Source organism: Phocoena sinus, chromosome 1 (assembly GCF_008692025.1).
Source record: "Phocoena sinus isolate mPhoSin1 chromosome 1, mPhoSin1.pri, whole genome shotgun sequence".
NCBI lineage: Eukaryota > Metazoa > Chordata > Mammalia > Artiodactyla > Phocoenidae > Phocoena > Phocoena sinus.
Window position 1 is genome coordinate 177,295,023 of NC_045763.1, and position 26,275 is coordinate 177,321,297.

General features: G+C 35.8%; 1 protein-coding gene across 1 annotated transcript in view; it reads left to right on the top strand.

Annotated features, from left to right (window-relative positions):
• Window positions 1–26,275, top strand: part of CDC73 (cell division cycle 73) — an 89,147-nt gene that overhangs the window by 56,778 nt on the left and 6,094 nt on the right. The window contains exons 11-15 of the mRNA XM_032647199.1: window positions 6,316–6,373; window positions 12,651–12,686; window positions 12,994–13,081; window positions 18,022–18,183; window positions 20,694–20,794. Of these exons, the coding sequence (XP_032503090.1) occupies window positions 6,316–6,373; window positions 12,651–12,686; window positions 12,994–13,081; window positions 18,022–18,183; window positions 20,694–20,794 (445 nt within the window). The remainder of the gene's footprint in view (window positions 1–6,315; window positions 6,374–12,650; window positions 12,687–12,993; window positions 13,082–18,021; window positions 18,184–20,693; window positions 20,795–26,275) is intronic.

The following is a 26,275-nucleotide window of genomic DNA, read 5'->3' on the forward strand; positions in this document are numbered from 1 at the left end:
TACTGTACCTCTGTAGTAAGGTCTGAAATCTGGAAGTTTTAGTCCTCCAACTCTTTTCTTTTTCAAAATTAGTTTGCCTCCTTGGGGTTCCTTGAGATTCTGTATAAATTCTAGGATGAGTTTTTCTTTCTGCAAAAACACCTTTGGGATTTTGACAGGGATTGTGTTAAATCTGTAGATTGCATTTGGTAGTATTGAAATCTTAATATAGTTAATTCTAGCAGTCCATGAGCATAGATGTCTTTCCATTTATTTATGGCTTTAATTTCTTTCAGCAACACTTTGTAATTTGCAGTGTACAAGTTTTTTTGCTTCTTGGTTAAATTTATTCTGGAGTATTTGATTTTTTAAAAGCCATTACAAATGGGGTTGTTTCCTTCATTTCTGTTTTAGATTGCTCGTTGGTAGCGTATAGAAGCGCAGTGGGTTTTTGTGTGTTGATTTTGCGCCCTGCAATTTTGCTGAAATAGTTGATTAATTGTGGTAGGGCATCTGTTCCCTGCACAACCTCCCCACCCCGGAAATCTTTAGGTTTCTACATACACATCTTGTCATCTGCAAAGAGATAATTTTATCACTTCCTTTCAGATTTTGGATGTCTTTTATTTCTTTTTTTGACTAATGGCTCTGGCTAGAACTTCAGGTACTATGTTGAGTAGAAGTGGGGAAAGTGGACATCTTGTTCCTGATCTTAGGGGAAAAGGTTTCAATCTTTCATCATTGTGTATGGTGTTAACCGTGGATTTTTCATATATATATGTATACGTATACACATATATATATAGCCTTTATGATGTTGAGGAAGTTTCCTTCTGTTCCTGGTTTGTTGAGGGGTTTTAATTTTTAAATCATGGAAGAATGTTGACTTTTGTCAAATGCTTTTTCTGTATTAATTGAGATGATCGTGAAGTTTTATCATGAGCTTATTTTCCCTTCGTTCTGTTGATGTGATTTATTACACTGATTGAGTTCCATATGTTGAGCCATCCTTGTATTCCAGGAATAAATCCCATTTGGTCATGGCGTATAATCTTTTCAGTATGCTGCTGAATTTGGTTTGCTAGTGCTTTTCTTATCTTTGTATAGAGAATGTCTCTTTATGGAAAGAAGATGGTTTAACAGTTATTAGTCTCTTTTTATTTGGGGCAGTGAGCTGGACACACAGACATATACACACATACACGCTTACAGACAAATACACACATACACACAGACAAATACACATATATGCACATTATGAATAATTAAATACATATGTAATTATATTTCTAATTTTTCAACTTCTCTTCATTCATTTATTCAGTCACTGGCTTCCTCCATTAGATTGCTGATCTCATAAGGGCAGGGACCACGTGGCTTCTGTTTATACTGCTGCATTCCCAGTTTCTTGTTTGGTACTTGATGCTCTCAGTGAAAGTATGTGGAATGAATAAATAAATTTTGTTTCAGTAATCTTTTATGATATTTTTACCATCTTCATTTAACAGATTAAAGCAGTTTAACCAGTATAACACTAGTGAATCAGTAATGCTAAGGTATGGATTTGTTTTAATTAATTACTTAATGTATATTTATTAAGCATATATACCATGCATCAGGCTCTCTATAACAGGCATTGGACATATGATGGACAGTCCCTGACCTCAAGTAATTGATGGTCTGGTTGTAAGAAGTAGACAAGTAGTTATATAGCATAATGAGAAATTTGATAGAGGTATCAAATCTATATATTTAACAGGCATACCTCGTTTTATTATGCTACGTGCTTTGCTTTTTTTTTTTTTTTTTAAATAAATTGAAGGTGTGGCAACCCTGCCTTGTCAGAGGATGGCTAGCATTTTTAAACAATAAAGTTTTTTTTAATTAAGGCATGTACATTTTTTAAAGTCATAATGCTATTGCACACTTAATAGACTACAGTATAGTGTCGACATAACTTTTATATGCACTGGGAAACCAAAAAATTTTGTGACTCACTTTATTGTGATATTAGTTTACTGCAGTAGTATGGAACCAAACCTGCAGTATCTCTGAGGCATGCCTGTATAGATATACTATACTATATTTTATAAATGTGTCAGCTATTTTCTGTATTGGCAAACATTGTATACATATGCCCCCAGGTTATGACAAGTCTACTTAAAATTTGTGTTGAAGTGTTTTGTTCCTGAAACCTTTAGTGCTTTTCAGCCTCATTGTGATTTGCTCAAAGTTGCAGTTTCCTTTTTGTACATAGTTTTTCCAAAATACTTGAAGACTCACTCAGTGAACTTAAAAATTCAGTTGCTGAAAGAAAAAAATCCTGATACTTGAGAATTCTGAATATCAAATCCAGATTTCATGGGAATGAGTTACTTTTTAAAAAGAAAAAACATGCAGCTGTAAATTAGTATTTGATTACTTTTTAAAACATATTACTTTTCCTCTCATAAGTACAGTAGTCAAAGAGGTAGATTATAAACTCCTAGAATCTGCATATATATTCTGTATGTTTTCCTCATTAAGCAATTTCAGTATTTCATTAAGTTTCATATAAATAGCAATTTTCAAAATTAAATATAGTATATTTTGCATACTGATACTTGTAACAAATATTCTTTCTTATGATATTTTATGTTATGGTTTTATTTTCTACTTGTTTAAGCAGCAAATACCACTGTTCTGTCTCCTAATACCAGAAGATTTTAGGTTATCTCATTTGGTAAAAGAAGGCAAGGAAGGACTGTAAACAGTTTACTTTGTTTTTGTCTTGTTACATTTTGCAAATATGATTCTATCACTATTTCCCCCATCCCTTTTTATCAGTTACTTCTTTTCCAGAATGCCTCAAGTCTTAGTGAAATTGTAATGATTCTGACTTTTTAAGAGAAAGCAGGTTTTCCTCTCCAGTTGGCACAACTTGTCGGCTCTTTTAGTTGTTTTTGTGCTGTTACTTTTCTTTTCCCAGCTGAGTAGTATTTTCCCCCCAATCCAAATATCTTTAAAAATATAGAACTGTCGGTTTACTCCATGATACTGCCAATTATTATTTCTGTTTCTTAATATATGGCAGATATACCACTATGTAGCCTTTGAAAAACTATTTCACCTCTGTCTCTTCATCTTTAGAGTAAAGGGTACTGGGATTGGACTGTATGGTTTCTGAGGTCCTTTATGCAATGACTTATACAAATTTATTTCAAAATAATGCAGGTCAGAGTAGAATGAGCTTTTAGCTCTTAGTATTGGCTAGGGCGTCCTAGAAATGGCCATGAACTAACGACGAGATTAGTGAAGGTCTCCCGGTTTTCATTCCAGGAGCCCACAGCCTACTGAAGTGTCATAGCTGTGTATGATCGTGTGCGTTTGAGCTTATTTGTGTGTGTTTACTTCAGAATTAAGCAAAGTTATACTATAGTGACTTTTGGCAACTCAGAATTTTCAGTGAATCTGAGAAAACAAAATTAGATAACTCTTCTGGTTGCAATTAACAGATTCTGCTCAACTAGTTAAGACAAAAATTGTTTGTGTGGGGTGCATAGAATGAGATGAGGGATTTAATCGCTCTTAGAATCAAGAAGAGTTAGCAGGAGAATAGGTCTTACAGGCCAGATATTATGAGGGATATTGTATTCCATGTGTTTTCTTGTATACTGGTAATGTTGCAGGAAGGGGGACCCCTTCCAGGGCCCAAGAGTGGGCTCTTGTCTAACACTTGGAAATGAATTGTCCGAGGAGACACGCATGCTGACAAAGCAAGAGACTTTATTGGGAAGGGGCGTCCTGGCGGAGAGCAGGAGGGTATGGTGACCCAGGAGGACTGCTCTCCCACGTGGCTTGCAGTTTCAGGTTTTATGGTGATGGGATTAGTTTCCAGGTTGTCTCTGGCCAATCATTCTGACACAGGGTCCTTTCTGGTGGCACGTGGAACCGCTCAGCCAAGATGGATTCCAGTGAGGAGGATTCTGGGAGGTTGGTAGAACATGTGGACTGGCATCTCCTCTGTCCTTTTGACCTTTCCCATATTCTTATGGTTGGTGGTGTCTTGTTAGTTCCGTGTTCCTTACAGGATCTTCTGTCATAAAATAACTCATGCAGATTGTTACTGTCCTTGCCTGGCCAGGGTGGGTGGTTTCAGTCAGTGTTTTCCCTAACAGTAACTTCATTATGTCCTTCTGCAGATGGGTTTTCTCCATGGGTCAAGAGACACGGTTATCTGTAATTTTAGACTTAACCTCCTTATAGCCTTGTGACTGGCAAGCTCCAATTTATAAAACACATATCAAAGAAAAACTCTCAATAGACCTAGCCCAGGACATATGTCTTGCCCAGTGACCAGGAACCAGGGGCTTATTGCCAAAAGGAATGATTTGGAATGGGAAGGGGTCATCAAGCAAAGATTGCTTACTTGGTAAACATAAAATGCCCATTATTGATATTTAAAGGGGTCTAGTTTTGTAGACAGAAATACTTAAGGGTAATAATTTGTAATGGAAAAGACTTTTCTTTTCCCTTCTAGTGCTGTATTCTAGTGATTTTGATCTACTCTATTCAGGTGAAGAGGGCTTTGATTTGGATTCAACCAGCCTTATAGTCAAATGCAGACAGAAAGAGGTCTCCATATGTGTGTGCTCATTGTTTTTCCTGTCTCATTTCCTTTATTTTTCTTCCTTCTCTGTGTACTTAAACCATACCCAGTGAGTCTGTATTTACATATAAGGTTTTAAAAGTAATATGGTTAAAGCATAATCTTGTTATTTTATTATATAATGTCTAGTTAATTTCTATTTAATGATTATCCCTTGGCTTCTGATTTTTAAAAGTCTAGACTCAGTTCAATATGACACACATTTGTTGAGTGTTTTAGGTACTAGATTTACAAAGAGGAGTAAAAGCCGTTGTGTCCCCTAACATGAACTTAGAGAAAAATATAAATCAGAAATTTCAGCATGTTAAATGACGTTAAATGTTTAATATGCTCTCCACCTTAATAATAACTCACTTTCTTTACATTTAAAATTTTACTTGAATATAATTTACTTGTAGTGTAATGACCATATCATTAGTAAGCTTGACAAATTTTCACAGACTTAACACATCCATGAAACCAGCATCCAGAGTGACTCAGTTTCAACCACACAATGTATAACTAAATGCATAACAGTGAAAATATTGGAAAAGGATGTTCTGCTGTCTTCGGGTACCTTTTTTCCCAAAAAAGTTTTTGCTAGTTGCCTCTGCTGCTATTATTTTTTGCAGTAAAGAATGGTTTCTTTGGCTTTTTAACTGAATGCCAGGAATCCCACCGAATTCCAAGTGAAATACATTCTCTGTGTTGGTACTAATTTTTATAATCATTAAAAAAAAAAGATGCTTTGGGATAGCTTATCATTCCAAATGATTTTACCATTCCAAATTTTTGAAGAAAGTGTAATATGATTAAAATTAACATTGTTTAGCAGGACTTCTTTAGAAATGTTTCTGTGGTTGTGGTAGTGATTTTTATTATTATGGATTTATGTAACTTCCATGATATTTACCAAATTTCCTTCACTTGAATACAACTAGAATAAAATCTCCATGAGTTACTAGTTGTTTTTGAAATTTACACTTGTAGCTTTCTGTAAAGAAAAATGGTTTAATGAAGAATTTAGTGTGAATATGAAACTATTGCACTAAATATAGATAACTTTTGAAGTATTTTAAGCATTTCAGAGGCGTTTATTCTTGAGTATATAATTGATGTACTTCAATATATAGCATATTTCCTTGTATATATTATATGCTTAGTAATTAGTTGAGATTTGTTATTCAGTTTTTAAGATACTTTCAACTACTCTTAAATGTAACAAATCTCATCTTTATAAATGGATTATTTCTCCTGAATATTTTAAAAGGCATTTAATTTGAAATACTTGCATTTTTAAAAATGAACTCAAGGTAACACTTTCATCTTTCAAATGTGAGATTATGTATCGTTTATTCATTTTGAGACTCTTTAAGGGAAAAAGAGATCGACTTGATTTTTAAACTGGTAACGACATTTCTGAGAATATTATAATTGCCAGCAATTAAGCAAATCATTGAGTATTTGAAAAATACTACCTACTTACAATAACTACTGAATGGTAACAATTTAAATATATTCCCATTTAAGATTTCTCTTACTACTTCACAACCAATAGCATAAAAGATAAGGGGAGGTTTTTCCTTTTTTTTTTTTTTTTTTTTTTAAGTGGAGTGACTGAGAGAGATATGGAATTTCTTTGCAGTAATTAAATGAAAGTGTTTATTATGCAAAGGAACTTTAACATACCCATTTTTATCCTTTTAAAGGAGGGTGCCTCGGCCCGTAAGACGCAGACTCCTGCAGCACAGCCGGTACCAAGACCAGGTAAAAATATAAAACTTTTTGATTTTTGTTTTTTTCTATAATCATGACAGTGAAAATTTTTGATAATGTATAATGCTTTGAAGGAATTGAAATTTTATGTAAAATACTTCAAAACTAGTATAAGAACATTTACTTGAGTAAATAGGTATAGATGAAGAGTTAAAGAAAATTTTTAAGAAAATGTTTTTAAGATTTTAAAAACATGTATTGAAAAGCTATTTATTATGTACCCATTCCCCCATCAATTCCTTGTTTGAATTCCATGATAGTATGGTGGATGTGATTTTTGTTTTTTCCTACAGAAGCATAGAACCATAATTTTAATAGACTGATAAGCAGCTTTGATGTTTAGATTTTCAGATATCTGTGTTATTGAGCATATTAGGTTCCATAATCATTTTTTAAAATATGTATGTTAATAAGCAAGGGTAGTATTGAAGTTACTGGGTTGGCCAAAAAGTTTGTTCGGGTTTTTGTAACATCTTATGGAAGCAACTGAACGAACTTTTTGGCAACCCAGTATGTTAGCAGTATTTTCTTTTCCTCTTCCTAGTACCTAAAAAGATTGATCTTTATAAATGCATGTAGATATGAACGCTATATTCATTTTAGGTGTTTTGGGTTTGATTTTAGTGTTCATTTGTTTTATTTTTACATTTAGCATAGTATCAGTGCTGTTAAAAGTGGCTATGAAGAAAATGAAAAGAATTGAAAAGGCACAGTCAGGAATTTGACTGGGTGATCTTCCTTTTCAGTTTGTTAGTGTCAGTAGTGCAGATTTGTATATCTTTTTATTCATAGTACATTCGCACATAGGCTAATTCTAAAATTATGTAGATTACAGGTATTCAAATTTCTGGAAGCACTTTAAAAGCATGATGTTAAGAGGTTTATATTGGGATGGTTTTGTAGGCTCTTTCACTGTGTCTTGGATCCATAAACCTGGGTCTTGACATGACTAGTATTTACTTTTTTTTTAAGTGACGGGTTTGTTTGAAATCTTTGTTAAATTTGGAGCACATTGGATGTAATTTCTTTCAGATGACAGGACCATGGCACTATTTTTCAGTAGAGAAGACCATACCAAAAGCTGTTAATGAGAGTATAAGGAAGAGCAATTAAATTTAATAAATATTATTTGAATGCCTTCCATGTACGCAGTGCCAGAAACTAGGAGAAGCTAAAGGAGCTCTTTTCAGGAATGAAGAAAAAAGTCAAGGAAATAAGAATGGGCAGACTAAGTTGGACGCAAGGAATATAGCCTGCAAAGTAGAAGAATATTGTGAAGGCAGTTGAATGATAGATACAGAATTATTTGTTTTCCCTTGGAAGGGGGGGATGGCAGGCTGTAGTTGGTCAGTCTAAAGAAGATCACATGAGAAATTCAGAAATGGTATAAAAAGGAAGAAATCACCACCTGAGGATTCTAACTCTGTTTTGTGCTGTGTGATAAATAACTGTCTCCATTTCACATTTTCTCAAAATCATTTGGCAGACAAAGGAAAGGGGTAGGGGTGGCACTAATACCTGAGTAAACCCGGTTGTTCAAATGTGCCATGTAATAAAGCAAAGGGAGCTGGGTTCTACCAGCTAGTTAGTTATGTGATCCTGGGGAAGGTCACATGTGAGGTAAGGAGCTGTGGGTCTTTTCAGCTCCTAATATTCCATCTTTCTTTTTCAGTTGTTCTACCATGGTGATTAAAATGGTTGAAATTAATCTTATCTAATGTCTCATAACAAATACTCTGATGCCCATCCATGTGAGGTCTCCTCTTCTTTTACTCACTGATTGATTCCCATAGGTCCACAATCCCTACCTACCATTCCAAAAGCAGTGATTTATTATTTTATAAGTTTTTAATGCTCATTTGTCAGTAAGACCTGACTTGAGTGGGCGTTAGCAGTTTGTCATCTTTGTCTTGATCAGTGAATTTTTGTTTTGCAGATTGTTAAATGTATTTGCTTATTGGGTGATGCCCAATTTTGAAGGCATATTGTGCAATATATGGCATATTCACCTGGATTATCTTTTTAAAATTGAAAAAAAAAGAAAACCACACAAAACATTTCTGGCAATGTAACGTTATACATGAGACAGCATAGACCTATACTGTTATTTGTTAGGTAGAGTTTGAATTATTTGGAAATAGGGAACTGAACTACCTACTCTTTTTTCCTTCAGTGAAGGAACTCAAGGATGGTGTTCCCTTTTTTTTTTTGGCTGTGCTGCGAGGCATTTGGGATCTTAGTTCCCTGACCAGGGATTGAACCCGCACCCCCTGTATTGGAAGGCGAATTCTTAACCACTGGACCACCAGGGAAGTCCCACGGTGTTCCATTTTTGATCATTTTTTCTTATTTATTCTTTCATCAAATATTTATTTAGCACTAATTGTGCCAGGCAAGTCCCTGGGTCAATTTAATATTTTAAAGTGTTTACAATTATTCCCAACTTCTAAACATTCATTTAGGGAATATAACTAACAAGAGGCACATGCCTTCCAGTGAATTAAGAAACACAAGCCTTTGATAAGCTACAGTCCTGGAACTTAATGTTGTTTCCTTTTATAGCCACATGAATCTCTTGCACATATCCCTGCTCTTGCTACCTCTTTCTAATGCGTGTACATCACATACTTCACTTCTCCAGCTTTCATTCTTTACTTCTGTTTCATAGGTCTTCTGAAATGGGTAGGTGAGTACCCATGACTCTGTAACTCTAGTTTATCTGCTTACTGCTCATGTGAGATTGAGAGAGAGAGTTAGCCCTGTTCAGTGATCCACTTTGTAACGTAGGTGTTGGTTGGATTACCTCATTCCATAGTTTTAAATCTATGTGCTGATGATTTTCAAACTTTTGTCCCTAATTCTTCCTACCTCTGGTATCATCTGTTAACTGTTTAACATTTGGATGTGCCATAGGCATCTTAAAACTGATTAAACCTTAAAACCTTTGCTCTTTGATATTTTTCCCAAGATGTCTTACTTCACATTCTTCTGCTTCTTCATGAATAAATGACACTGCTATCAACTCTGTTTCTTAAGTCCAAGACTTAGGAGTTACTCTTTATTTTTCACATTTGCTTATTCCTCTCATCTAATATGTCAGTGAGTTCTGTCAAATTTACCTTTTCTGTATTCCAGATTTATCTGTTCTCTTTATCTCCACTGCCACAACTCAAGTCTAAGCCACCAGCATTTCTCTAGACTAGTGCATCTTAAAGTATTGATATTAGTCCATTACCTGTTTAGTTCTGGTCCCTAACAAGATACAGATAGGAATTGAGGGTACAGTACTGGCACAACATCCAGGTGCATGGCCAGTTTTCTACCTGTTCATTGTTACTGTATTTTATTTAGTTGACCTTGGAAAGTTTACAGAAAAACATTATGCTTAACCGCACATAATTTGGGTAGCACCACTATAGAATATCGGTGATAGTCCTAACTAAGCTTCCTGCTTTCACGGTTGTCCCTCTTATTTTTTATTTTTATTTTTTTTGCGGTCCGCGGGCCTCTCACTGTTGTGGCCTCTCCCGTTGCGGAGCACAGGCTCGGGACGTGCAGGCTCAGCGGCCATGGCTCACGGGCCTAGCCACTCCGTGGCATGTGGGATCTTCCCAGACCAGGGCACGAACCCATATCCCCTGCATCGGCAGGCAGACTCTCAACCACTGTGCCACCAGGGAAGCCCCACGGTTGTCCCCCTTGTCCCCCTTTTGATCCCTTATCTAAATTTATTGTTTTTCCCTTACAGAAGGTGTGATGTGAAAATCAAATTATGTCACTTTCTGGCTTAAAAGTTACAGGGTTTTCCAGTGGCACTTAAATAAAAACTTAACGTTGCCTAGAAAGCCCTACATAAAGTGGCTCCTACTTGTATTTTTAACCTCATCTCCTGCCACTCTTCCTTTTGTCCCCATGGTCTGTCTGCACATTTGCAGTTCCATAAGCATGACAGTTTCTTCCTGCCTTTGGCATTTGCCCACATTCCTACCTCTTATCAAGACTGTTCTTTCACTTGTTCTTTGCAAGTTGGCTCTTTTTTGTCCTTCAAACCTCAGCTTAAATGCCATTTCCTTTGAGAGACGTTTTCTAAGCATTTTGTCTAAAGGACACTATAATATCAGTATACATTCTCTTTGCTCCTTAATATTATGTATTCAAATTTGTTTATATGTGTTTGTTTGCCTATTTGTTATGGTCTGGTTCCCCTATTTTACTGAAAAGTCTTTGAGGGCAGGGATTATTTCTGTTTTATTTATCATCATAAAAATAAGAACCTAGCAGAGTGCCTCGTACATAGGCTGTGAATAAATATTTAAGTAAAGAATATTAATTATATTTGAAATCAAGCATAGTAACAGTAGTTGCCTCTTCTCAGCTTGTAAACAATCGGTCATTGCGTTTGCGGAAGGCGGTGGTAGTGGTAGAGGCACAACGTCAGCAGTGGCCACGAGGTTCAGTGAATGGTAAATATGCCCAGGGCCCAGGACCTGGACAACTTGCCTTGATGTTTTTAAGACTCTTAAAACAGGATCGAGATGTAGAAATTGTTGTCTCTGATTTATGGTTGGGGACAACTGAAGCTGAGCAGCATTCATCTTAGCGTGCCGGGGTAATATGCCTGCGAAGCGGCACAGTGGGGATAGAATCGAGATCATCCGAGTACAGGCTCTTGCTCTCCATCACTCTCCTTGTGGACTCGTATTATTCTGCTCTTTGGTCCCCCATCCTTTAAATCAAGCTTATCCTTAGCGTGTTCACCTTCATGTCCCTGTCTTAGTCCTTAATTGTATTTGTTTTTTTACTAAACACCTAAAGTTTCTTTTTAATATGTGAGCTTTTATACTTTGTGTTTTTGCTACATTAAGTCTTCTCAGCCTTGATTTGAGAGAATCTTTTCCTATATTCCAGGGTCCATTGTGGGTTCCCTTAGCAAATCAATGGTAGTTCATTGAAGATTTCTTTGTTCTCCTTAGTCATTCAGCACCTCCGTCTCCAGTTTATCCATCTCTCTGTCCATCCCATCATTCCTGTATCCCGCCAGCAAATTCTAAGTATTTATTGAGATTGTATTATACTCCAGATGACACTATCTAGCTGTATCCATGTATACATGTCAGATGTATCCATGAGTACTATTTCTAAAAATAATTTAAGAAAGTTTTAGTATTTTTTTCTCAGGAAGAAGAAAGATGGGAACACCATAATAAATATGTGTGTGAACTTGTATTTGTATATATCTTTCTCTGCTTTCTGTGGCTAGTAGAATCATACTTGTGGACTACATAGTATTTTCTCACAATGAAATAGCTATATAAAGGAGTACAAAGTATTAGTTAAAATTTAGCATTTTACTGCTTTTAAAATGGAACATATTCCAAAGATGTGTGTGCTTTCCTTTAAAAGTGGTATCTCTGAGAACTAATGTTGAATTAGAATTTTAAATTGTTGAATTTTTTTGTGTGTGATTTAAAAAAATTAATTGTAGCACAGCACATGGCACATAGAAGGCAGTCAATAAAAATTTATTGTATGAATAAATACTGAAAATTGAACATACAGCACTTTTTATTGTAAAATATGTTAATCTTAACCTAGGCTGATATTGCCATTATTATGCCAACAAATATTTTTGTGTATTATAAAGTCCATTGTATATACAAATAATGAAAAGATACAAATATTCTTGTTTTTATAACATGTATTCAAAATTATTGATAATAGGGCAATTCCAGAATAAAGACCTTTACATGACTCATTGCCTATAATGTTTTCTTCTGCTAATAAAAACCCAAAAAATTTTAAAAAGAGAGAAAAAGGTAAATATTTTAGGTCTTAGTCCCCAGTAATGTCTTTGTTTTTCCTCCACAGTGGTTAAGTACATTTCCCTCTCCCAGCCCTTCCCCCAGAGTTAGATGCTCTTGTAGTACTCTGTTTTTGCATTTATTACAGTGTAATCAGTTAATTCAGAAGTTATTTATTTGCTTCCTTTTCTAGATCCAAGCATCCATGAATGTAGATACTCAGTGCCTACCAATGCCCATGTATCCCCTTTCCTTGTGACCACTGATTGTTGAAGTGCTAAGGCACTGTAGTGGTTTTGTGAAGCAGAGAAATAACTTAATATTATTTAAGAAGATTGCAATACATTTAAAAATTCTACAACTAGTCATATGTAAATACAAATATTTTAGGCCTTATTTACTTTGTAGGTTTGAAAATAAGAATGTGATTTTCATAACAACATTTTGAATTTTTTTCTTTCTTACAGTTTCTCAAGCCAGACCTCCCCCAAATCAGAAGAAAGGTAAGGTTGTGCCTGTGACTCTAAACTTACTTTAAAAAAGTAAACGTGAGTAAGCTAGCTTACAAAATCAGAGCTGATTGCATGCTTGTGCAGTTATACCAAATGTTTGTGTTTGGTGTCTGTTCTGAGTAGTCAGTGCTCAAGTCATCCTGATCGTTAAATATTCTGAGTATCACTGCTGACTAAAATATTTTTTAGCTCAAAAGAGTTAAAATTACAAATTTACAAACTTCTAACTTATAATTAGGAAAGTAACTATAATTCCTTTGAATAACATATTTGCTCCTTTAAAATTTTGTCCTTATAGGATCTCGAACACCCATTATCATAATTCCTGCAGCTACCACCTCTTTAATAACCATGCTTAATGCAAAGGACCTTCTACAGGACCTGAAGTAAGTAATTTCTTAAACTGTTCTTTTCATAGGACATGGAACTATTGTTGAGAATTAGTGTTACTAATGCAGTATTTATTTTGAGAAAGCAAAAATTCAGTTTCAGTGCTATAGGCTTTACAGATAGTCTTAAATATAAATTTCAAAACAGCATATTCTTTTATATCTGAATACTGTGGGGAAAATTATAGAAACTCTGACTAAAGTTTTAACGAAGAAGGTATTATTGTATTAATTTTTAACGTGAATTATTTTGCTCCAGCTGAAGAGCTTGAAGAGGTTCTAAAACAAATTCAGGTTGTCTTCTCTTCACTTCCAAATTCTGGTTAAAGAACCAAAAAAGTAATATGAACTTTAAATAATTAGATGTATATACCTCCTAGAGGGAGGAGGAGGGACCATACTTTTTTAACCTAGACATCAGTAAAAGATAATTGAAGAAGTGAAGAGGAAATCTGTATCCTGTGTTAAAATTTCCAGTTGCTTAACTTTCTCAGTAAAATAACGATGACGATTCTTAAAAAAGAAACAAAACAACCTCACCTCCAAAAAGAAAATCATGCTGCTTCTAAATAACTTATGACTAATTAAAAATGAGTAGCAAAATAAGTTGTAATACTTGCTGATTCCAGGTTTTACCAAATACAGAATTGAATTTTGAGTGCCTGTGACTTAAATAGCTGTATAAAAACCTACTTAACTGGCACATACAAGTGTATTCGTATAGTGTTTTTTCTTTAGTACTTTAGAGTGAAATTTTCAGTGAACCTTTCCCTAATAACAATGTGGAAAGAAGGAATTTTTAGGTTTTATATTTTATTAGGCTTTTTTTGTGAAGTTTAGTATTCCGACAGTGTTGTGGATTACTCAGATAATCTACAGTCTGCAGTTCCTCAAGTAATCTACAGTTGGATGAATATGAAATATAATTATTTTGGCCCATCTCTTTAAATAGATCTGATAATAATATAAAATATTATTTTATAATAAAGATAGCAAGTAGTGCATGGAAATCACAAACTAAATTTTAGCATCTTTCTCCTTAGCCTTACTACAGAGAAGCCAAACAATTTAACAAGACTACCTTCTTTGGATAGATCATGCCCAATTTTTCTCCTCAGTTTAAAACACTCCCTTCATTGTTTAACACCTCATTGCAGCTGACATCTCCCCTGCAGCTTGAGTCAGCTGGAGGCTTTGCTATGTAATTAATGCATAATTGAAACCTCCTCCACACAATTATAGTACTGGCTGTAACCCATAGCTCATGTTGGCATAGATTCTGTTTGGTTTCATGTAAAATTGAGGATTCTTCAGTTTTCTAGCCCTTCAATTAAGTAAATGAAACGAAATAAAATAAAACCTGCCTTCACCTTTAACATTTTAAATAACAGAATTAAGGTTGTATCATGGAAATATGAAAAAGCATATTTTACATTTTAAAACATGATCTTGAGAGAAGTTTCACTGGGACCATAAGTTTATTTAAAATAAACTGATTGGATGGCACTTGTGACTCTGGCCACGATGGTCCTCTCACAGGGCAGAGTTCCAAAGAGGAAAGATTGCACGGAGAGAGTGCTCCAGAGATAGGCAGAGGGTTCCCCTTGCATTAGTCAAGTACTGTTCAGCACACACATGTGAGGGAACCACTTAAGGCCTGGGGAAGAGCAGGCAGAACGGTTACTGGAGCTTACACTGGACCATAAATAGTTCGTGTTCCCTGCTGCCACATGCAGTGCAGAATGATTCAACCACTCTGGAAAACCATAGAGGAGTTAATTTTTCTCTTATTACATTGAAGGTATTATTGCACTACCTTCTAGCTTCCTTTGTTGATGATGAAGAGGTCAGCTGTGGTAATCAGTCCTTTGAAAGAAATCTGCTTTATCTTATTATTTTAAAGATCATTTTAAATTTATCTGCTGTACCTAGGTGTAGATTTCTTATATATCCCACCTTGGGATTCAGAATTGAATCTATGGATTTGTGTTTTTCATCAGTTTGGGAAGTCTTGGCTCTTATCTCTTTAGATATTACCTGTGTGTTCTCCCTTCATCTCCCCTTTTTTCTTTCTATCTGGGATTTAAATGAGACATACTTTAAGACTTTCTCATTTCATCATCCATGTCTCTTAAACAGTTCTACTTTCCATCTGTTGCTCTGTCACCTGCATTCTTGATCATTTCTGTAGGTATAACTTGTAGTTTGTTTCTTTGGCCGTCCCCTAGTCTAGTCATTCCATTTTAAAATTCAGATATCTTATTTTTTCTATTTTAGTGGTCCTGTTTAGTTCTTTTTCAAATCTTTGGTCTCTCTCTCTTTTTTTAAAATAATTTCTTTTTCCCTGTACATATTTTAGGCTTGTTTTACAGGTTTGGTCTTTGATAGCTGCATGACTAGAAGTCCTTGCTAATCATTTTCTTTTGATTATTGTTTCATTCATTATACCTCATTTCCTTGTGTGTTTAGTTTTGGGTTTTTTATACTATTCATTTAATGGTTTTCATTTAGTAATTTCTGTTCATTTTCCTTGGAATTTTTTTCTTGTGGAAATTCTTTGAGTTCCAGAATGAAGATTTGCGTTTGTGTCTGCTAAGCACCTGGGAGCATAGCCAATCTAACATTGCTTTAAGTTAAATTCTCAGTTTGAGGTTTAACATTCAGAAATTATTGTGAATTCCCCAATTTCAACTTCTTTTATTTAGCAGAAAGGAACTATAATTTTTTTAAGATTTTTTTTTTTGATATGGACCATTTTTAAAGTCTTTATTGAATTTGTTACAGTATTGCTTCTGTTTTATGTTTTGGTTTTTTGGCCCTGAGGCATGTGGGATCTTAACTCTCCAACCAGGGATCAAACCTGCAACCCCTGCATTGGAAGGTGAAGTCTTAACCACCACTGGACCACCAGGGAATTCCCGAAAACTATATTTTTAATCTGTGACATAATCCATAAAATTGTTCTGTTTTTCAAAATAACGTAAACTTAAAATCTGGAACTTAACCTTGGTATGTCAACTCATTTGCATTTTATACTAAGAAAATTATTTTACTAGAACTGTTCTTGTTTAAACAGTAATGACTTTAATCATATCACCCATACTCCTTCACCCTCATAGAATGCAAAGTGGAATAAATAAATTGCAAATATTGGATGAGTCAGTTAATATCAAAATATTTCTCCAGATCACAAATATCCATCCAATCAGTTGTGTATCATTGCTGGTTGTATTCATTAGAGCACTTTTTGTTCTGAGTATTAAAAACCAACTCAAAGTAGCCTTATCAAAACAAAATAATTTATTAGCTCAATATAACTAGTCCTGGCTTCTGACACAGCTGGACTCAGTGCTAAATGAAGTGATCAGGAGTTAGTCTCTCTGTCTCTTAAGCAGGTTCTCCTGCTTCAGGGGCAAAGATGACCATCAGAAACTCCAGGTTACCAAAAATGCCAGGATTAAGTCTTATCTGCCTGGCTTGTATAACACACTTATTTCCGAACCAGTCACTGTGGTCAGGGTTGTTAACTCTTGCGTTAACTCCAAGTGAGGTCCAATTTGCAATTCCGAGATTTGATTATTCTTGCACTTGTCAGGGTGTTGGTTAGGGCTGGGGTGGACATGGGGGGCAGGAAAATGGGTGGGCACTGGGTTTATTTCTAGTTTACATTATTTATATTATACTGAACTTAACCCCCAGAGTCCTAGCTTTATGAAAGAAGGAACTTCTGTTAGATTCTCTACCTTGAGCAGAATATGGGCCTTGTTTCCTCTTCCAGGAGTCTAGTGAAATATAGTGTCAATAAAAGACAAAACTTAAGTTTAATTAGTTTGCCAGTGCCTTCCGTGGATGGAAAGAAGTCTGCAGTGTTATTCTAACCTCTTTGAGTTCCCTACTTTACTCAGTCTTTGGCCCAAGAGTTCTTTACTTCTTGCTAGCTAGCTCAGAGATGCCTTTACAATGTTCTTCATACTTTATCCCACTTTGGAAAACTTTCTGACAGTTTCTTTTAAAGTTAAACATACCCAGTGATTGAACAGTTCCACTCATAGGTATTTATATAAGAGAAGTGAAAACATACGTCCACAAAAAGACTTATACCAGAGTATTTATAGTAGTTTTATTTGTAATAACCGCAATTTTGGAACCACCCAAATGTACCACAGGAGAATGTGTAAAATTGTGGCATATTCATACAATAGAATCTTATTCAGCAGTAAAAAAGAATTCATTGGTAGTTCACTACCAATATACCCCTCAGCATGGATGAATATCAGAAACATTAAATTGAATGAAAGAAGCTGGGCAAAGAAGAGTACAGTTCTGTACGATTCCGCATATATGAATTCGTAGGACAGGCAAAACTCGTCTGTGGTGATGGAAAGCAGAATTGTATGGTTTCCTGTTGGGGGAAGAGGATGGGGATTTACTGAAAGGTACAGGAGGAAACTTTTCTGGTCTGTTGCACATGTTCTGTATCCTGATGGGAGTGGTGGCTACCATGTGGAAAGGGATGTTTGCTGACGCTCCTGGGTAGACTGAGTCACCTAGCTAGCCACGTCAGCTCCATTTCAAGTGACCTTTGAGTTATAGTAAAATTTCCCTCTTACTAGCATTTGAGAAATCAAGGATTAGTGTGGTTGTTTATATAATCTTGAGGAATACTAAATGCTAGATGAAGGAATATAAATTGGGTGTCTGTGTGTGAGACTGACACACACACATACTGACTTCTGGCCTAAGTGAGCTTGAGTTCTACTTGGCATGGGAATTAAAGACCCATACTCTTCAAGCATTGTGATCTGTACATGCAGAGTGGGTTTATATCAAAAAATAATGTTTTTGGTTTAAAACTATCATTATTTAAAAAATCATTTCAAAATACGATTTCTTTTCTTTTTAACGATTCCTGTGGAATCATTTCTGTTTTTTGAAAGGTTTGTCCCATCAGATGAAAAGAAGAAACAAGGCTGCCAACGAGAAAATGAAACTCTAATACAGAGAAGAAAAGACCAGATGCAACCAGGGGGCACTGCAATTAGTGTCACAGTTCCTTACAGAGTAGTAGACCAGCCCCTTAAACTAATGCCTCAAGACTGGTAAATTAATCTGTATTTTTCACATAGTCGTTAATTTTTTGTGTAATGAACAAGTATCAAATTTTATCATGAGTTCTAGATAGAACCTATCCTTGAAACCTGTGTTAAAATGTCTAATTTGGTCATCAGTAATGTTAACATTCTAGTAATACCTAAGAAATATATTTTGGATGTCTAAACTTTATTTTACTTATAAGAAGAAACACAAACTTCTGGAAAACTTGGAGAGTAAAAATTCTTTCCACTTGTCCATTTATTCTGGATCAGCTTTTAGAACAAAATTTTCAAATAGACTAATGTTGTTTTAGAGGGCCTATGTTTTAGATTTTTGATTTGGAGAATTCAAATTTTTTAGTAAGAAGTGATAAGTGAAAGCATTGTTACTTTTATTGTAAGGAAATAATTTAACAAAAATAATAACATCACCCCAGTTCAGCTCTTTTATTGCATTAAAATGTCCTTTAATAAAATATTAAGCTATTGGTTTGGCCAAAAAGTTCGTTCGTGTTTTCCTGTAAGATGTTACGGAAAACCCAAACGAACTTTTTGGCCAACCCAATCTTTGTAATATAAAGTGCGTATAAATTCAGATACATGAATTACCTTAAATTGTTTAATTAATCTAAGCCAGAGTAAAAATACAAAGTCTAAGTGTGCATTTCTCTGATATAGAGAGTGTAACACATTGATGCATTAGCTGAAATTTACCTTTGAAGTACTTATTAGTCTTCAGATGTTAGGAAGTCAAGCCATCGAGAATATTAGTATGTTAAAAATTTACTAAAGAATCAAGGGTTCTTGTATTAGAATTCTCCTTTAGTACCTAACAGAAATACTTTGAGTTATATATGAGGTCCTAGCCATTGGTGTCATAACCTAGGGATAACATTTTCCTTACCTTTCTTCTGTTCTCTGTTAATTGTCCTCTCAGGAGTTCACTGGGAATAGTATTTTTATTATCCAGCTCACCTGCTAACCCTATGAGACGCACTAGGATCTAGGGGACCTCTGTCTAGCAAATCCTCTTTACTTTGGCAGGTACCTTGGACCTTCAACTATTGTATGGTGCAAGTTACATCATAAAATTAAGAGGCCATTTAATAGTGTGCTCCATTACCAAAGATGGTTTAGGCAGTATGGAGCATATATGCCATGAAGGAGGAACTTTTTAATTTAAGGTTTAATTTTAGCCTTAGAGATTTTGAGCAGGTTAAGAATTTTAAGCTGTGGTTTTTCTTAGTAACTTTGATCACTGCTGTAAGTCTTTAACTTGAATAGAAGGTAACTTTGGCTTAATATTCTGTTGGATGTACAGAGTCTCCATCTAATGCAGTGATTACCAAAGTGTGGTCTGTGGACCTCTGAGCATTCCCAGGACCCTTTCAGGGAGTTGTAAGGTCAGAACTGTTTCCATTGTAACACTGAGTTGGCTATTCATGTGATTTCTTAGCCCCCATACAGGACAATAGCATAACCAGTGCACAAGATCAATCATTGATTTCCCTCCCTCTCTCTGCTCTCTTCTCACACTCCTCCCCTCCCTCCTTCTCTCTTCTGGCTAGTGGACTGTTCTCTAGTATGCTTGTGCATTTCTGTAAAATAGGGGTAATAATAGTTTACCTCACAGGGTTGTTTTGAAGGTTAAATGTGTTAACATAAGTAAACTGCTTAGACCAGCACTGGCACATAGTAAATGCTCGTAGTAAAACTAATGAGTGTTAGTTATTATTGTTGATGTTATGATTTTGTTCCCACCTCTTTAGTTGTAGGCTTATACTGTGTATGGCTTTCGTACTTATTATAATTTCTCAGTTTAATTAAATTTTCTGGAAGCTAATGAAATATGAGGGCCTAGAAAGAGATTTGTGCTTTTTAGGAAAATGAAGTTGAATGGCTGGGAAAAACAAGTTGCTTTAAAAAAAACTTAGAGAATTTAGGGTGAATGAAACAGCTGTAAAACAATTGAAAACGTTTAAAAGTTTAGGTGATTTCTGTACTCAGATTATTTTCCAGATAATCAGAAGGACTCAAAATAAGGCCTTTGAGCTTTATAAAATGGTTAGCAAATTATTATAATTTATAACATTTATAATTAAAGTGAAATATTTAAGATGCGTTTGAATTTTAAATGATTTTCTTTTAAAACTAACTTTTTCAATTAACAGATATACTACTGTTCCCTGTTGCATAAGCAAAATGGGCCCTTTAATTAATAGAAGGGGCAGAGATAAAAGGCTAAAAGGATCACGTATAGGACTGTGCATGTAATTATGTTTAAATGACTTAGGTGTAAAAAACAACACATGGGAAATGTAGCAATCATTATGTACCCTAATGGTAACATTATAATGAAAAGTTATGGTAATGCAGTACTGTGTTTGCCTCACAGAAGTATTGACAGGAGACTATTGCAGGAATAAGGATGAGACTCTTTCCATAAGGATTATAGTAACCAAGAATATTTGAGATACTCAGCCTCCACTCTTCCCTTCCTTCTTTTCTATTTATAGGGACCGGGTTGTAGCAGTTTTTGTGCAAGGTCCTGCATGGCAGTTCAAAGGTTGGCCGTGGCTTTTGCCTGATGGATCACCAGTCGACATATTTGCTAAAAGTAAGAGTCTCTTTATTTTTACTGCTTATCTAATATAGAAATGCTTTTGCTTTCCTTCCTTCCTTCCTTCCTTCCTTCCTTCCTTCCTTCCTTCCTTCCTTCCTTCCTTCCTTCCCTCCTTCCCTCCTTCCCTCCTCCCCTCCTTCCCTCCTTCCCTCCCTCCCTCCCTCCTGCATGGCTATGCACATGTGATGTGTATACCAAAAGATTCCTGTTAAGTACCACATATTTTAATTTTTAAGCACCTGTGACATTTTTTTTTTTTTTGCGGTACGCGGACCTTTCACTGTTATGGCCTCTCCCGTTGCGGAGCACAGGCTCCGGACGTGCAGGCTCAGTGGCCATGGCTCACGGGCCCAGCCACTCCACGGCATGTGGGATCTTCCCGGACCGGGGCACGAACCCGTGTCCCTTGCATTGGCAGGCGGACTCTCAACCACTGCGCCACCAGGGAAGCCCCTGTGAAATATTTTAAAGCCTTTTTGGAACATTAATATTTTCTGTGTACTTATATCTAACAGTGAATTATTGCCTATCCCATAACATTAATAAATCATTAATACTGTTGCATGTCCCTACACTTTTATTCACTTTGTTAGCCAGTTTTTAAATGGGTTGGCTTTCGCCTGCTACTCCCACTATCTGGAGTGGTTGCTGCACGACTGGCCTTTTGCTGTTCATTTAGGTCTCAGCCAAGTAAGTACTCTGTCCTTTAGGGAGCCCTTCTCTGACCACCCTGGAAGTAGCCGTTACCTCCTCCCAGTTACTGCAGTGGTAACACTCACTGTTGCTTGACATTATCTTATTTTCGTATCTGTATTGTAAGTCTTCCCTGGCTAGAATGACAGTTCCAGGGTGGGAGCAGCCTTATCTGCCTCGTTCACTGTTGTATCATCAGCACAGAAGAGAGCATGGCGTTGGGAAGCATTCAGTAGATACCTGTTAAATGGATAGATTTCATGTGTCTTATGTCTTTTATTGACCATATTTTGGTATGTATTGATATACCAAAAGTAGATGAATTTAAGCTTGTCTTTTTTTTTTTCTTTTTTTTTTGTTTTGTGGTACGCGGGCCTCTCACTGTTGTGGCCTCTCTCGTTGCGGAGCACAGGCTCCGGACGCGCAGGCTCAGCGGCCATGGCTCACGGGGCCCAGCCGCTCCGCAGCATGTGGGATCTTCCCGGACCAGGGCACGAACCTGTGTCCCCTGCATCGGCAGCCGGACTCTTAACCAGTGCGCCACCAGGGAAGCCCTAAGCTTGTCTTTTTATTGGTAGGGATAGTCTAATTATCATTTAATTTGAGTACCCATTTAAGTTAGTAACATTAGTAAAATTACTTTTTAAAAATCATCCTCATGAAACAGGTATGTTTGTTAGAAATAACAACTTTACTTATTATGAATGTAGACTATGCTACTGTGAAACCCAGTTTTGTTTTTTTTTTTTTTTAAATAAAACAATTTTAGTTTTTGTTAGTGGTACCACCATTCTTCCAGGCTGGAAACTGCCCAGGCTTGAAAGCTTTTAATTGCTTATTCTCCTGCCTTCATTCAGTTTTAAAAATGAATTCTAATATGATGGTAGCTTTTTATGTTATTTCAGAAACCTGAGTAATGCACAGGTTTGATAAATAGAAGTCAAAGATGTAGAGAGAATGGGAGTTTTAATGAAAGCAAAATGTCAGTGAACACTAATTTTGTTGTGTTTTACCTACTTGCTTGCCTTGTTGAATAATACTGTAATAAAAAATGATTAGAATGTCTTCAAGATATAAATGCTCTCTAAATTCATTGTTGTTTTGTTCAGATTGTTAGTCTTCAGAAATTTAGATAAGAACTTAGAGATTTTTTAAAAAGTTAACAATAATAAATTTCTTCCAAGAAGTATTCTTTCTCTTCAACTTTCCTTCTTTACTTATCAGCATTTACAACGAAAGTACTCTTGCCACTTGCATCATAAAGGGAAACAAAACCCTTTCCTCTTACCTCATCTTTTCTTCTAGCTGGCTCTCCTTTCCTTTTACAGCCAAGCCTTTGAAAGAATTGTCTCTACTCACTCACTTTCTGTTTGATTCTCAGGCTACTGTAGTTGTGCTCTCTTGCTTGCCCACTAAACTGTTCCCGCCAGACTCACCAGTGACCCAAATATTGGATACTTTTGATCTCCTTATCAGAATTTTACTCTCGATCCATTTCCTCCTTTTTAAATGTTCTTTTCTGAGGGCTTGTTACATTTTCTCAGACACTAGCTGCTCTCCCTCTGGCTTTCAGTGACATATTTGTGTTCCCGCTTCTCTTCTCCTATAATTACACATACTCTCTCAAGGAGATCTGATAGCTTTCAGTTACCATCTGTATCCTCTGTTTATAAAAGTTATGTCTCTGGCTTGATATTCTGGGTCTGCCTATCTCGCTGATGACCAGGTGACTCCTTGTGAAGTCCCATCGGTGTATCAGGACTCAACCTGTTCCAAGCGGAATCTATTGTCTTATACCCTCTGTCATCCCCAAGCTGTTCTTTGCCTCAGTTTTTTTTTAGTAATTTGCCTAAGCCAGAAATTTAGAAATATGTTATCTCTTAGCTTTTAGCTGGTCTCCTTGCATTTAACTCTTTACTCTTCTAGCTCCTCACCTTTTCCCCATAACCCACATAGAAAATGATAATCTCTATATAGCATAGGAGTAAATTGAGGGTACTTGGTAAAAAAAATTATATTTTCTTCATATTGCACAGTAAGAAAATACAAAGGTTTAGAAAAGATTTTAAATATTGGATTGTATAAAATTTCCAAATAAAATCTTTTCAAAATTATGAGAGATTTGAGCTTGTAACCAGATATAGCTTTTAAAAAATATTATTATTTTTTTAAAATTTATTTACTTATTTATTTTTGGTTGCATGGAGTCTTCATTGCTGCACGTGGGCTTTCTCTTGTTGTGACGAGCGGGGGCTGCTCTTCTTTGCGGTGCGCAGGCTTCTCATTGTGGTGGCTTCTTTTGTTGTGGAGCACCGGCTCTAGGCATGCGGGCTCAGTAGTTGTGGCATGCGGGCTCTAGAGCGCAGGCTCAGTAGTTGTGGCGCACGGGCTTAGCTGCTCCGCGGCATGCGGGGTCTTTCTGGACCAGAGCTTGAACCCGTGTCCCCTGCACTGGCAGGCGGATTCTTAACCACTGCGCCACCAGGGAATTCCCCAAAATATTATTTCTCATGCTTGAAATGGTTACATACATTTGTTGATCAAGATTTTTAAATGATGATTTCTTCAAATTTTTGAGTTAATCATTGTGAAAACTTTTTCATTTAATCTTCTGTATTATGTTGTCCCTTTGTCATGCCATCATTTATCTACCGAAATACTATTTAAGAGCACCTTTCTATTTCTTTTCTTTCTTTGTTCCTGCAAAAAAGCCTTGACAACATTCATGCAGTTTGCAAAAAATGAACAATTCTGAATTGTGTGAAGTATTTTGCTTTAGTGTTCATTGTTTCCCCAGATAACTGGCTTCTTATAAGAAGAACTTTGTTTCCTCTATTTTTGCTGAGGCTTAAAAATTATGTCTTTTATGAATAAGAAACACTGGACTTACTGGAATTCCTCCAGGGAATTCCCTAGACTGGCGGCTGAGTTCTTGCTGGGGTTGGTTACACCTGCACTGCCCAAAACAGAAGCCACCAGCCACATTTGGCTGGTCCAAATTGAAATGTTCTGTCAGTGTAAAATATACACCAGATCTCGGAGACTTATACAGGACAAAAATAAAATATCTCATCAATAATTTTATATTGATTACATGATAAAATACATTTTAGATAAACTAGCTTAAATAAAACCTTAAAATTAAAAAAAAAAGATGTTTTATGGTATCTTGGTGTAAGTGTGCTTGCCACCATTGCTTCATGCTAATAACATACTTTGTATGATGAGAGAAACCATATGTTTCCTCATTTGTGACTTAACCTTTTTGGACTCTGATATTGTTTTAATTTAAAAAGTTGTGTATTCTATTGGAAAAATAAATACTGTGTAAACTAAGTCTACTGAAATTAGTAAAGGGGATTATAGGCCTTTATATAAGGCTTTATTATTTAGTTTAAATTAATTAGTTAATTAATTTTGGCTACATTGGGTCTTCATTGCGGTGCGCGGGCTTCTCATTGAGGTGGCTTCTCTTGTTGTGGAGCACAGGCTCTAGGTGCACAGGCTTCAGTAGTTGTGGCACGTGGGCTCAGTAGTTGTGAGTCATGGGCTGTAGAGCGCAGGCTCAGTAGTTGTGGCACACAGGCTTAGTTGTTCCGCAGCACGTGGGATCTTTCCGCACCAGGGCTTGAACCCATGTCCCCTGCATTGGCAGGTGGATTCTTAACCACTGTACCACCAGGGAAGCCCTATACAAGGCTTTAGATAAGTCATTTTAAAACTTATAACTCATGTATTTTTAAGAATGATTTTTAAAGCAAATCATACTGAGAACATTAGAAAAGAGAAACATGTAGTAAGCACGATAGAGAGTATTCAAATATTGACTTCATTTAATTTAAAGGTTTAAAGAAACTTAAAAAATATTTTTTACACATATAAATAATAATTATTTTGAAAGTGAGTTTTCTGAATCCATAACGGATAGTCCCTTTAAATGAATTGGTTTAAATTGATTAATTTGAATTAAATTCAAAATAAATGTGCTCAATGAGGAGACCTTTATTTATGAAAGCAAATAATTTAGAAGTAATATTTATGTGTTTTTTGGGGGCACAAATGGTTTATTTTGTATTTCCATCAGGGAATTAGACCTTGATTAGTTAACATCAAAAGCCAGTAAGTCTGCAAGCAGTATGGAACAAGCAATCTATAAATCAGCTACTTAAAAAAATTAACAGTCAATCATTTTCTCTTTAGAAACTCCTAATAGTAGGTGATAATGGTGATAGTAATGATCATATCTTATATGTTAGAAAAAAAGTAAACAATGGAAAGAAAAGGTAAACATCTTCCATGTACACAAGTAAAACTAACACTCCACTGATGATAAACTGATTGCAAATACAATAATAAACTGGTGAGGATGGTCCAGCAGGACGATCAAGGAAGAAGATTCAAAGTCAGTGTTTATGGTCACCTTCTAACGTTTGACAGCAGACACTTGTTGGGAAGTTTAGTCCTAGAGTCTTTAATCTCCCCAGCAACCAGAGATAGCATTTGAAAACGAAAATCAGATAATTTCACCTCCTTGCTCCAAACTATCTAGTGGTTTACTATCACATTTGGAATAAAATTCAGATTTCTTATCATAGCTGAATAGGTTCTTCATATAGGACATTGCCTACAAAAGTTGTTCTTGTTTGTAGGGCATTCCAAGCTTGCTTCTAAGGGCCTTTGTATCAGCTGTTCCCTCTGCCTGAAATCCTCCTCTTCTAGATCTTTGCTAGACTCTCTTTTTATATCATGCAAATATCTACTTCCAGATAACCTTCTCCAGAG